The sequence below is a fragment of the Pleurodeles waltl genome, chromosome 6, assembly GCF_031143425.1.
Source record: "Pleurodeles waltl isolate 20211129_DDA chromosome 6, aPleWal1.hap1.20221129, whole genome shotgun sequence".
Classification (NCBI taxonomy): domain Eukaryota; kingdom Metazoa; phylum Chordata; class Amphibia; order Caudata; family Salamandridae; genus Pleurodeles; species Pleurodeles waltl.
In genome coordinates, this window is record NC_090445.1 from 760680276 (window position 1) to 760694798 (window position 14523).

Consider the following 14523-nt stretch of genomic DNA (forward strand, 5'->3'; position numbering starts at 1 on the left):
CATTGCTGCATTATCTCACAGATCTATTCCTTTCTGTATTCTTTCGCAACTCGCTGCAATGTCTCGCAGCGCTTCTCATTCATCACATTTTCTCACAACTCTTCCCCCTCACTGTGTTCTCTCACATTTTATCCTCAAAGTATTCTCTCGCAGTCCTTCCCCTTGATCACATTCTCAAATGGCTCTCATTTAACTCAGTTAACTGATCAAACTAAATTCTACTAGGCAAAAGATGCCCTTCAGACAATCCTATTCAAAGAGCAGCCAAACCGCATTAGCTGCTGTCAAGTGGTTCCACAGTTTTGGGTCAAAGGCAGAAAACCTTTGCTATGTGCATTTCTCTCTCACAGGAGAGTCTCCAGGTGATATGATCCTGGCCGGGTGCAAGTCCTCTGGTAAGTTATGACAGAGCAATGCCAAGAAAGTCGTTTTAAGCTAAGATAAAAGTTATGAATTGGCAGTGTCCGCGTACTGGAAGCCAGTGCAGACTTTTTGACACTTATGTCTCATATTAGTAATTTGGATGCCCGATAGAAGCATCACCTCTTGAAAAGTGGAAGCCTTATATTTGAAACTTAATGTGCCTTCGGCTTGAATGTCTTAGCCACAGAGTTGATAACCACAAAAGAGTTCAGAATCTTGAGGAATATTAATAAAAGTGACTTATTTCAGCTGGCTTTCCATCATATTTTGCAATAAGTGCTCTCTACATTTACATTACCATCACCTCTGTTTTCCAGCGTTGTGTGCTGTGAAATGGCCATTGGTGCATGGGGTTAACACCAGACAATTGTGAAATATCAGACAGTACCGTATGGCCATGCTCCTAGATTAATACGTCCCACCGAAAGGGAAGCGCTCCACAGTTCTACATGACTGGTGCGTTAAGGGAGATTTAAAACTAAGGTCCAAACGTCCACTATCAATGGCAAATCTTCAGATATTGACAACAAATACATTTGCAAACCATCATCATATATTGCATTATTTTACATAGTCAGTGGTCGTCCTGGAAATGTTGTATGGATTCAGTCCTCCCACCTAAGAAAGCCCCACCCTAAGCTGCAGTAATAGAAGCAGGACGGCAGTACAGCACCACTCATTTCAAAGATATTGCCTACAACCTTCTGAATCAATACAGGCTGTGCACAGACGAAAAGCTGATGTCTCCTTCCTGGCGCATTACAACTATCCGGTGGCACTGGCAAAGGTATAGAAGCAGTAAACCTTTCAGAGGCACTAGGTACCGTTGTAAGCACAAAAAGGAAGTTCAGCACTTTAACTGATTATGGGGTGGTAACCAGACTCCAGCCGAAAGACTTCCAATGCTGGCATGAACAGCATGGTAGAGGAAAGGGACGTCTGCTTTAGGAAGGAGGCATCCACTACCATCCAGAACACTGAATCCTACTGAACAGGCACAGAAGCATGCTGTGGAGTGGGTGCAGGCATGCACATCTGCAACGCTACTGGCCCAGAGTGGCTTTAGGAGCTTCATACTCAGTGGTGCAGATACTGTTTACTGATACATGGCAGCAGGAGATCCCACGCAGGGTAACAAAATCTAGACAAAGGGTGCATTTCTCCACTTACGCACCACAAATTTGGTCAACAAAGCAAAATGCAATGTCGGTGAACCACTAATGACAGCTGTCCACAGTTTGGGTTACACCTTTTATTCATAACTGGCTCAAACAGAAGTAAGCCATTCACTTCACAACAAGAACTAATGGCACAGTAACAAGCGAAGGTCCCTCAACACCCCGCAATTCACGTGGTTCTTTGTCTCTCTGCCCATTATCTGAGAGACCTTCACATGTACAAGCAACTGCACTGGCACCACCTGACTGCAAGGGCAACAGAAAGTTGACTTGTGCTGTAGACAAAGCTGACTTTGATTGGTCACGGTTGCACATGTTAAGTGGCAGCAAACTCTGCTCTAAGGAGCACACGGAGGCCGTAGGTTCATTTGACAGCACTAAAGTGTTTAGCTTTCATCTTATATTGCTATTAATTCCTCCATTAGTAGCTTTCAAAGACATATATATATATATATATATATATATATATATATATATATATATATGTATGTATACTGAAAAAAACAAAGTTTACAGGGATGTTATAGTTAGGCTCATATTTTAAACGTACCAAACCTTAGAAATTCACCAGTTATAGTTAGAGTTATCACAAGTAACTATAACTTATGCCCGCCATGCACAGTTATCTGATTAATAATGTTACTGCAGATGTTACAGTGACAATATGAATAATGTTATCAAATATGTCATGAGTGCTGTTATTTGTGAGAGGGTGTCTAGGAGTGAGTGGCTGTGAGAGTTTGGTTGTGAGAGTTGGTGCATCAGTGTCTTAGTGGGTGCATCAGTTTCTGTGTGGGTCTTGAGGGTTTCAGTGGGTCTGTAAGTGGAAGTGGATGTGTGAGAGTAAGTTGGCCTGTGAGTGGGTGAGTAAGGGTTTGAGTGGGGCTGTGAGTGGGTGCGTAAGGGTCTGACTGGAGCTGTGAGTGGGTGCCTGAGTTTCTGTGAGGGTGGATAAGGGTGTGACTGGGTGTGTGAGAAGGTGAAAGAGATAAAAAAATAAATTGAGAGAGAGAAAGAAAAAGAGTGATTGGGAGAGAGACAATCTTAAGATTTGGTGAATGATATACTTAAAATGAGATACTTCTTGACAAATTGAAAACAAAAATGTATTTGTAAATTAAAAAGAGTGAGATCATCTTTCATTATCAACCTTAAATTTTTCAAGACAGAAAACAAATTAAAGTAGGAAAATGACCACAGACACACCTGGACTAAAACCCTCAGCTTTCAGTGTGAGGGTTTGTGACCTTAACCATTATGCTACAGGTGAGTCCGTGTTCTCTGAAGTCATTGCATGGAGAGACTATTCCAATGACTATCTCTCTCTTTCTCTCTCTCGCTGTCTTCCATCCCATTATGGGGTGGAAGAGAGAAAGAGAGAGAGGGAGAGAGAGAGAGACAGAGAGAACTTGCGAGACAGAGAGAGAGGTTTTTAGGCTTTGAAGAATGATATAAGTAGAATGAGATTTTGTCGGACAAATTGAAATGAAGTGTATTTGTCAATAAAAACAAGTGAGATCACCTTTCTGTATGAACCTTAAACATTTAAAGTTGAATTTAAATAACAGCAGGGAATTAACCTCGGACATATTTGGACTAGAACCCTCAACTGTTAGCATGAGGGTCTGAGACCTTAACCATTAGGCCATAAGAGACTCCTTATTGTGCTTTGTCCAGTAACTATGACATTCAGCCTACACGCTTCGAGAAGAAAGAGACATGAATATTCCAATAACTAGGAAGGTTTAACAGTCTAAACACTAGTAAATAATGGACCCACTGCCTTGAGATACTAGCCTTTGAATCATCAACCTACTGAGTGCCAGTCCAAGAGCTTTACCAGCAGGTCAGAAGAGACTCTGATCTGTTTTGCATCAAAACGTAACAGTAACATTCAAACCGCACATCTTGCTCCTCTTACTCTTTCAAGTCATTGAATGGACAGACCTTTGCAACCTCTCTCCCTCTCCCTCTCTCTCTGATCCCAGCTTGCAGGAGCAATGTTTTCATCCATCTTCTCTGCATGCATATTTGTGTGCAGGGAAGACAGAAGAAAACTGCAAGGGAGACGGGTTTGTCAAACAGCTATGTCCCAAGGGTGGGCATCCCGGGAGATAGCAGGAGCTGGTCCTAGGGGGTGGCGGTCGCCAGGGCCATTAGTGGCTACCTGAGGGGGGGGGTCCCCGTGGGCCCCCCCTCTGAGTATAGCCCCGGGGATGTGGTGGTTCCCGGACTGCGGGGCTCAAAATGGACCTCCTCCACTCTTTTATTGCATCCCAGGGAGGTGGTGGTCCATGTGGTGGCTATAGGGTGGGGGGAGTCAGGAGCACCCCCTGTGGCTGCAGGGAGGGGGGCATATTCATTTATATTAAGCCCCCGGGGAGGTGGTGGTCCCCAGGACTGAGGGGGTCTGTATGTCCCCCCCCACCCCCCACATTGAATTACATTTCAGCCCCGGGCTCCACATTGAATTTGATAATGGCCCCAGGAGGTGGCAGTCCCCAGGGCTGCAGGGAGTGGAGGAGGAAGTGCAGCCCCCTGCATTAAAAATGCATTTACTAGGCACCAGAGCTAAAGGGTCAAGGTGACTCTATCCTGGCCCCTTTTGTTTTTGTTTTGTTTTTTACACTTTTTTCTGGGACCTTGCAGAAGCCGAGTCCCAACATGGCTGTCAACACTTCCTTGTTGAAGTGTTAGCAGCCAATCAGATCCCCGCATGAGGTCAGAAGAGTTTGTGAATCCTTTGTGTCCCTATATATACACATTTGTATTTTCATTAAATTCTCTAAAACTACTGAATGGATTTACACTAAATAACAAAAAGGCCCCTTTTTGGTCCAAAAGCTACCTTTCTGCCAAATTTGGTGTAATTCCGTCCAGTGGTTTCAGCGCTATTGCAGTTCAAAATCCATATGGAAAATAAAGGGAGAAAACGCGTTTTGCTCCCCCCCCTCGACTCCCCCCTTTCTCGGCCCCTGCTTGATCATCACTCTGAAACTTTCCAGTCAGCAGCTGTTTTTTGGAAAGTTTTGTGAAGATTCATTAAATGGCACCAAAGTTATTAGCAAAACAAAAAAATATTTTTCTATAGAAACTAGGTCCTAACTATAACTCCCTAGTGGTGACTGCCACTAGGTAATACTTTGAGACTACAAATATGTTAACCCTTCTTTGTGAAGTCTCCGATTCTATTTAAGCAATAGTGAAACCATAAAAATGGTGTCTCCGCTTGGAGTACAGGGTACAGAAGTCCAAAGTCAACAATACAGGACTTTATATTTGGTTTGATGTGCTGACAATAGGAGTCTAGATCAATGTCATAAGACTCAATGACAACAGAACAGGAGTCTGTTAGCATTACAATAGGACTGTATATCAATACTAAATGGAGAGAAATCAACATAATAGTGTATCAAACCAACGGGGATGTAAATCAGTGCATGAACGTTCTGTGTAATTAAAATAGGATTTAATGTTAATATCAGGATTGAATAGGATACGTCAGTACACATTACAAGTCATATGTCAACACAAAATATGGTTCCGTGTTATAATAAATGGAATATGTGTCAGAAAAATGTACCTCTATTTCAATAGTGTAGAACTCTAAGTTATACAAAATAGACTTCTACACCAAGGTATTAGGCCTCTGGAAATCAATGCTCTGCTTTAAACTTAGTTTTCTTCACTTCGGTTTTTGATCTGGATTAAAAGTCTGGTATCTCCCTTCATGATGCAGCTTATGAACAAAGTAGACATCATTTTGTAATAGGGCTCGTTGGTCACCTCTGCACTGGCTGCTGTACAAGCACTTAAATAGCCAATACTACAGGTAGGTAGTAGCAGAAATAAACAAAAGTAGAGGGTACACAGAGTGGAACTATAAAAGAGCAGATACAAGGGGAAAGCTGAGGACAGGGGAAGATAAACCTTGAACTTAATAGCTGGGAATGTGTGCAGGCCAAATCACAAACAGTACGAAGATGAAGGGGACTGTAGATGTGCTTGGCGTGCCATCTGGTTCAGGAGATTTAACTAAGGCACTAAGGTGATATGAGGCGAGGAAGGCAGCCAAGAACAATTTGTTCCAACATTTGACAAAAGGAGTGTAAATCAAGCAGCCCGAAAAGGTACGAGAATATTGGTCATTGTGAGTTGACATTTTGTCCAACTCCAATCCTCCTGGTCTTGTCTTATCAAAGTGAATATTAAAAAGGAAGAAAATGCTGATAGGGGGAGATGGAATTGGGTAAACTAAAAGTTAACTAACCACTTTCCCACACACTCACTTAAGTTTATTAATTTGATCTTGGGAGTTAAATCTATTACTGTTGCCACATCTAAGACAAAGACTCTCCCTGGCCATGTGCACTTCTGCTCCCAAAACAGTGTCTTACAAAATCTTTCACTGGGAAAAAACAAAGAGACAAAACAAGACTCAAGACTGGGAAAATAAAAGCAGAATGCCTTGATCAAAATGCAAACATATGCTTAAAACCCTCAATTATTTTGACTTACAAGAATGTTGTCTGCTTCCCTATAGAAATACAGAGTTCTATAGTCACGTTTTATTGAAAAAATATGGAAGTTCCATGGCTTAGCTACTGACTATCTGGAAACATAGAATGGACATATTGTTGGCCGCAATAGAAAATTCATTAAGTTGAGATACTACAAATTACAGCCCACAATAGAAAAGGGTGAAGCCCCTAAAGTGCTCAAGGATTTTAAAAAATTGGTGTGGAATCAAGAAAACACAGAGTTCTATACAAGGCAGAAGTTAGGCATCCAGGAAACGCAGATCTGACCTTTCATGTCAATGAACACAACGAAGCCCACATCCAATGGCAAACTCTGAAAAAGCTTACCCCATTCAAATAACTTCCAGTAGTAGCAATATGTGACTGCTGCGCATTGTCCGTTCACCCAGGGCATAGTGATGTTTAAATTGACACTGCTTCTGGGCTCAAGAAAGACAAATTATGCTTAGGAGTTTGACATGGTCTTTGAGGTCGCCGTTTAGAAAGTTCCTTTTTTTCCACTGCAGAATTTAATGCCACAACTGTCCCATTGACATTCTACCAAGACTGAAACTCACAAAAAGCATTTCTGAATTGTTCATTACCTCAGTGTTCTGCTTCCATGCCCAGTCACTGCAGTTTGTGGGGATCAGGAGCCACAAATATTGATTGTTAAATGGAAGGTGGCCTACGAAGTAGTCTAGGTCACCAGTAAATAATTGGGTATTTTACAGATGGTGATATGTCAGGTCATGGAGGGGATGCTAGACTAGTGGCATTAACAGCTTGTGCCATGGATGAAGCCAACACTTTATTTAGAAAGTATAAAGGGAGTTAACTCAAAGCACTTCAACATGTCTGTAATATTTAATATAATTGAACATTTATATGGAAAGCACAACAAACTGAGATGGGTCTTTGAGATTAAATTAAGGTGTTGATTTCACCCAACAACTAAATGGCACCTCTTCTTCGTTGGACACAAGACAGACTCGGCCTTGCTGTGTTGGAAACCTTCAGCCTTAAGTTTACAAAGGGGACCTTTACAGCAGGTTTTCATCTTAGAAACTTTTCTCCCAGCATTATCCGCTCACAGCGATTCTGTAAGACAAGAGTAAGTATATGTCTACGGGCAACGTTTAAGCACTTGGGAAAAGCCATGCTGCTTGGCAAATGCCGGGATGGTCAGTAAAGACAGCATTGTCACTCATGTTTCTGCGGTATTTTCAAAACAATTGCTGGGACTTTTAGGCCACACCTATAATAGGAAAAGGGTTCCGAAGTTCACACATCCCAAGTGCTGCAGACAAAAAAGCCTGGTCAAGCAGAAAGCGTCTCTCATGACATGAGGCAAGATGTTTACCACAGAGTTGTTGGCCTTGACGCCACCTGTTGGCGCAGTTACTGCACTTCTAGCCCGACAGCCGGGAAGGCAAGGACCACAAAGGGTTTATGGCAGCTGATTCACCACGAAGCACTGCCTCTTTGTGAAAGAGGCCAAATGTGCTGCGCTAAACAAGCAACAACCATGAAGCAAGTTGGTGCTATTTACAAAGAGGACGGTCGGGTCAGAGTAAGTTAGTATTGCGGAACCACACTGCCGCATCACCCTGGTAGTCGGTGCCAGCATGTACTGAATTGTGTAGGTGAGCATCTGCCCATAATAAGCCCTACCTACAGTTGTTTAGCGGGCAAAACGAGGCAGCTTAAACAGAAGGCTTCTAAGCAAGGGAAATAACGAATTAAACAATATATCCCACTGGCAAAACAAAAAAAAACTGCGAGACTGCTTTGTCGTTAGCACGAATCCACAATTATCTACATTGAAAAGAATAACTCTCAGCAGTGAGACAATATGCGCTTTTATCTTCTAATTTAGAAGTTATTAAACTGTTGAGTTGAAATGATCTGTGCGCGATTTGAGCAAAGGGGAAAGGCGGTTTAGCAGCCTAAAAGCACCACGGGCTCCTTGGTTCTGAACGTTCGCTGCCATTTATCAAGCTCAATATGACAGATTAAGACTTCACATGATAAATTCACATAGATGCGCAAAGTGGGAGGTAGTTGTTCAGCTCCGTGGTGGCACGAGAGGGCTGGAAAGAAACCCGTAGTTTATACACGAGGTAAATGTGAACAGGCAATTTACAGTTAACGGATTTTTATGCAATTTGGGAACTTGGATTGCAAAGATTTTAGAGGAAATCTAGAGCACAGAGGGGCTTAAAATGCGCAACAATGTAGTACTTTTTGGTTGATGTTCTAAACGGAAGGTACCACAGTCTATATTCATAAGCAGTCAGTAAGGTCGCCACATGTTGTAAACTACAAACCAAAAACAACCGCCTTTTTGTTGTTTTTCACCCCCAATCCATGGTGCCACATTCTACCATATAGGGCGGTTGCGGCGTTAAATGTCCCTTCTATCTGGCGCGCGCTCTCTCGCTCTGCCCCCGCCTATTCCTCCCATACCCCCTGCGGATAGAGGGTTTTTTTGTTTGAAAAGCCACACAAGAAGCTGAACGGTCAAGATTCTGGCACCCCGCAGACACACACGCTTGCAAGACTTAAAAAAAAAAAAAAAAACACAAAGACGTCGCTACTCACCCAGCAATTCATATTCAGGGGCCAGCAACCTAACTGTTGGAAGAAGGCTAGCCCGGTGCCACCTTTTTCACCCATTTCCTCTTCACCTGCCAACGCCGAATCCATGGGGTACATGGCTCTGACCCCCCACGGTCCGTTAACTTTCAAAAACTTGTCGTTTTGTTTCTTCTGTCTTGTTTCTTTTTTTAAATTGTTTTAAGGATGTCGATAACGCACTCCATCCAACATGCTTTGCGTTCCTCTTATACGCCTCTCACCTAGTTGGTATATTTTAGCTGCAACAATTCAAAGAAGCAATATTATTTCACCTTTCTGGCCTGCGGCCATGGAGTCACGCGAATACAAGGCTGGTTGGTGAAAATAGCGCTTTGCATCGATTTTGAACTTCCTGCTCCATGCGGACGTTCTTGGAAATCGAAAGTAAATATCACAAATCTCCCATTTCTGATCTCAAAAGTTGGCACGAGCCGTGAGGCGAAAATGCGAATCGCTTTGCAACCTTCTGTCCGGTCCCAGCTGCGCCAGTCGCCGGGTCACTGTGTCCAGATGTGGCTACGAAGCTGCGCCGCCAGCGGGGGTGGCGCAGGTATGCACAGGTGTGCCAGAGGGAAAAAAACACGTGGCCATGGGGGAGCGTGATCAGCAATCTGTGGCCGGCAGCCACGCTCGCTGCACAACTGTCGAATCCCTCAAAAACGGAGCCTTGAGGGAAGAGAGCGCGCGCGCCAGAGGGAGCGCAAGGGGAAACCAGCGCGCTTTCCTGTCAACGTGACACGGTGGCGACACTTGTAGGGCCGCTGCCACTGACACAGGTCTTCCCCCACTCTCGCTCTCTCTCATACAATGGCCTTTATCCACCCTTCCCTGGGCATTTTGAATGGACTATCCCTTGTTTTCACTGACCCGCCTGGCCACACAATGCAGAAGGGTGCATGGCGTCGCCGCGGTCCCCAGAGTGCCAGACAACAGCCACGAGGCTGACAATGCCAGCAGGCTACTCTTTCTGAAAGGGGCCGCTGAAAGCAACGCGAAGACCTTTAAAAACAATAATTTACTTAACTCAGCAAAGGGGGCTGGCTGCCTATTGTACAAGATCGAGGTTGAGAAAACAGGACACCGCTTAAACGCATCGCGTCTCTTACTTTGACAATTTAGGGCACTTGCGCTTCGCAGAGGTTAACGCACACAAGTGGAGTACTCTTTGCAGCAGACTAGTAACAGGGGCATCTGAAGACGTGACCATGACATGGGCTAAGAGCTAATATAGGCGAAGATATAGCTTTTTCGGCAACAGTTTTAATGGAGCACTGAAGGGTAGAGGTTGGGTGGACAAGAGACTCGCTCAAACACAGAAATGCAAATAATCAATTTTTGCGCGCACACTTAATTTTATCAGTCGAGATGGACAACAAGGCCCACAAAAAGGAGTTTGTGGGAAAATGCAATCGGAAGCACCAGAGGCATTTATTAGATCTTTGTTTCCAATTACATGAACAATACTCACACCCCTTATTAAAAAACATAAATAAACCTAAACGTGTGAAGAACTCGCTGCTTCGGAGGACTGCTTTTGTTTTAAAGTCGCTCTTCACTCCCAAATCCCCACATTTCCCTGTTTTTGGCAAACAATGTATCAGCCGCTGAGCACTCAGGCCATCAATACTGCCAACAAAAATTGCATGACTTTTCTTGTAAGAACAGGCGCTATGCCATCACAGTTTGACAAGCTGAAAAAACCCCAACAGGGTAGCTAATTGTCTGCCCTCCGTCTATTCATCACTGACCCCACACTCCCGTGCTCTGTCACTGATGAAATTCCTTCAGTACACTGGCCCCAGCGAAGGACAGCTTTTGCTCGTTTGTCAACAAGACAGCACAGTGGAGCTCTGTTCCAGCCACAGCCCCCACTGGACAGTTTGGCTACACTCTGTACCCCGACTACTTGCCTTACTCCTGGCACACCACAAAAAAAGAAGTAAAACTTGCAGTCTTGTAAGCCAATCGCTTTCAGGCTTTAAAAAGGCTGCTAAATCCTTTCTATTTACTTATGAGAAACATGCAGATAAGTCCCAGAGGAGAGACGATTAGCCTACACTTTGGCTGTTCACTGAAGATTCCAATCGACACTTTAGTAGTGAGGACCTTTATTGAACAACTCACACAACAAATAAATAAGGATGCTAAAATGACGGTAAAGCCCCCACATAACTATTTTATCCAGAATGTTATCAAATAAACCACAAATGGACACTGATAAATTTGTTTTAACATCTTTATATAGGACTATACCCCAAACTATACCTGTCCCACCCTTACATTGCTAAGGGTCAAAGTGGCTGGTAAAAAGCAAAGAATGTAAATCATGCTCAGGTGTAACCACAGACATGCACGACTGAAAATCCAGATGATCATCAATACAACAATCCAATCCATTAGGAGAAAGACAAGGATCAATTTTTCTTAAGAGGTTGGAAGTTAAGGGAAGCAATTTACAAAACCTTTACAACAAGCACATTGCCACCACTGAGATACATTTCTTTAAATTACTGTATAAAAGCTAATAAAACCCACACATTTATGTTCGACGTAAACTGGAACTTCATTCACACAACAACATAAATTGCAGCTGGAGAACATGAGCTTACCATTTACACAGGATTATTCAGGGGTGTCTTCACACTGCCTGGCTTCATGCATGCTGCCGTTTGGTGTGCCGGCGCACCTACATGTTCAGCTTTACGTACTCGCTGTTGGTTGATCCACTGGAGGGCAGTGCACCACCTAAGCCATTCAGAGCGGTTCTGTGCAGGCAGACTCTCAGGGCAGCAGGCATAGAGCGGAACTGCAGCTCATCAAGAGAGATGCTCCAGCCCCGCTTCCCATTCACAAGAGCTGTCCTCCGCTGGCACCCCGATCGACAGGAGCAAACACTCATCTCCCAGAATCAATTCAATGTGCCAAAAAAAAGACCAAAAGAAAACCCCTTATCCTTTCTGCCTACCTTCCTCTCCCCTGTTCCTTCTTTTAGTGGATTTCGCTGTGAACTCAAGCAAACTGAACAAAAGCTACAGTTTCGGCTCACCGACTTGGCAAATACAAAGGACTCATGTCAATCCTGAAAAGAAGTTATCCTAACTCGGTTTAAACAGAATTCAGGTAAAAAGAAGCCACACAAGCAATAGGATCCCGTTCTCATGAAAAGGAGGCTTAATCCATTTTAGAGGAAAGCTAGAAATTAAAAGAGAAAATTAAGAGCTTCTGGTGTTGAACATCAATGTATGCAACTCAGCGGTCTTGAAGAATTTGGTGCTCCCCATCCTGCAGCCCTAAACTGAGAGAAAAACCTGAAATCTGTTTTTTTTCTTTAAAGTCAGAGTCATCGGATAAATGTTTCCATGGCCAAGAAAAACCACAGCTACCCAAGGACGTCGTCTCTTAAAGCAATGGGTCCGAACATACTAAAAACCACCGCTGCGCCCCTTGTAAGCAGAGTAGAGAAAAAATAACTATTGATCTTCAAATGGCGATAATTGAAAAGATCAAAAAGATTAAACAAAATCAAGAATGCGCTGACTTACCATGCTATGCTTTTTTTGTTGCAACTTTGTAGAAATTTTGCTCAAAGCAGCAGCATCGGAGGTGTCAAATGTTTTAGCGGGCTGTGATCGTATTATTTCTGCAGCCCTGCCTTCCAATGCTTCAGAACTTTTTCCCCTTCCTCTCTCTCTCTCTTTTTTTGTTTGTGGCACCTTGCGTTTTTTCCGCAGTGAGACTTTAAAAGCCTTCAGCTCAGCAAACCAGCACAAATTATCCTGCCACCTTGCACAGCTCTGATGCTTTGGCCGGTAACTTTGGAAGGGCCTTCACTACTGCATCAAAATTAGCATTGTCAAAGCAGTTAATGAATATTAATACAGTATTTGTCATTGGAGCTGGCCCGCTGCTGAACTCGGAGTCATCCATCAGGGACGAGATTAAGAACACAATTATTTCTGACTGACAGGGACCAAATCTGCTCGATTTTTTTTTTTTTTTTTTTAAACAATTCGGAAAGGGGGAGGGGAGGGGAAAACACAATACCATCATCTTAAGGTATGTCCCATGAGACTGGAGTACCAGTTTAATACACTAATAATGAAGCTGTTATCCTCATGCATGAACGTTACAAAAAAGATATTACTGTTGCAGCTAACTACGAGGTTCTTAGAAATGTAAAAAAATAAGAGAAAGAAAGTAAATGCTAACGACATATTATTCGACAGCTGTCCAGACTATTATTTTTGCACTAGTCTCCTAGAAGAGAGGGATTCTTTTTTTTAATCATTTCTTCCTTTTTTCGAATGAAAAAAGAACTGAGAAGAAACACTCTCCGTCCCATCTGGGATAATATTCTACAACTCCCTTTTCACAATGCCACTCATATAAGACTGCATAGTAAATAATTTCTACTCAAATGTGACAAGGAACACCTTCATCAGCCAAATTTCCTTGCAGCCACTCTATTCCCCAGTTTCCACGCAATGCCTCTACCGCTTTCTACAAGAGGAACGGCTACATTTACAGAAATGCGGAAATTCCTTTTAACTGCAACAACGCTCTCTGATAAATACATTGAAAATCATCAAACACTCTTTAAAAGAAATCAGGAGTCAGCAAATGGGTAAATCAGTGGTTTTGTGCAAGTTTGTGAATAATAATTTATAATACAGAGTTCAGCGCTGGATATACATTTTTCCATAGGATAAAAACACATGTATATAAAAATATACTCACACAATCAGATGCATATGGTGATGCACACACCATATTGGCACATATATAAAGAAACATCAGACACATACATTTAGACTAGAGAGCATTAGGATGACACACACACAAAAATTAAGGCCAATTATCCAAAGAACCATACCTAGACACAATATAAGACAGCTAGCCAGCATTTATTTGTGCCGGCGAAGACATAGTGTCCCTTTTAAAGCATGAAGACTTGCAAAAAGGCTCCTTTATCCAACACAATTAAACAATTCAATATCCACGTTGAATTACTTTCCATTATTTGCGCTCACTCTTCTAGCCCATCACACAGTTACTTTTCTCGACCCATGCATCAAAAAATATCATGTCTGCAGTACAAAGTTATTACATGAAATTGGCATACGAAAAACTCACATGTGGTTTAAAAATAAAAAAATAAAATAAAAGAAGGAATGGGACCAGTGACAGATGCGAGAAATAATCTTCCCAATGGATCACAGGGGTCTGGTTAATGCCGCTATGGTCAGCGCGCTAATCTGCAGCCTGCACTGACCACCCCACCAGCACCCTAATTCCATTATAAACCCTCAGATGAACATTCTAAATTGGGGAATTGTTCCCAAAGGGTGTGAATTTGACCCCGAATGTAGGGAAACTTCTGCTGCACATACAGATGGTAGGAGACAAATCCTTCCAATCATAAAAGACTTCTTTTCTTTCCATTTTTCTTAATTCTATATTTTGCACTGTTTTGATCATTGGTACTTTTGTCTTCTCCCTCACTCCAATAACCCTGAAACTCTCCTCAAACCACCTTCAAACTGAAAGTTGTCTATCGTTCATGTACATAAGGAGGTGGTTTAAACTCAAACTATAGCAACAACAAATGTAATAAATATTTCCCGTGAGGCGAGGGGCATGAATGAGGATAATACGCCTTTTCTTTCCTTCCGTGAGCCTTGGGTTAGGCTGGAAATGAATGAATGACCACTGATGAACACGTTTTGAGACTTTACTCTTAATGAGTGATGGGCAACCCGCTT

At 42.8% G+C, this 14523-nt stretch overlaps 1 protein-coding gene across 45 annotated transcripts in view; it reads right to left on the minus strand.

Annotated features, from left to right (window-relative positions):
- The window catches only part of TCF7L2 (transcription factor 7 like 2), a 296453-nt gene that overhangs the window by 55157 nt on the left and 226773 nt on the right, over positions 1–14523 (minus strand). The window contains exon 1 of one of the 45 annotated variants that reach the window (XM_069239365.1): positions 8726–8939. The exons of the other annotated variants lie outside the window; for them this stretch is intronic. Coding sequence (XP_069095466.1) covers positions 8726–8839 — 114 coding nt within the window. The 5' untranslated portion in view covers positions 8840–8939. Of the gene's footprint in view, positions 1–8725; positions 8940–14523 lie in introns of those variants that run through there. 45 annotated transcript variants of the gene reach the window in all.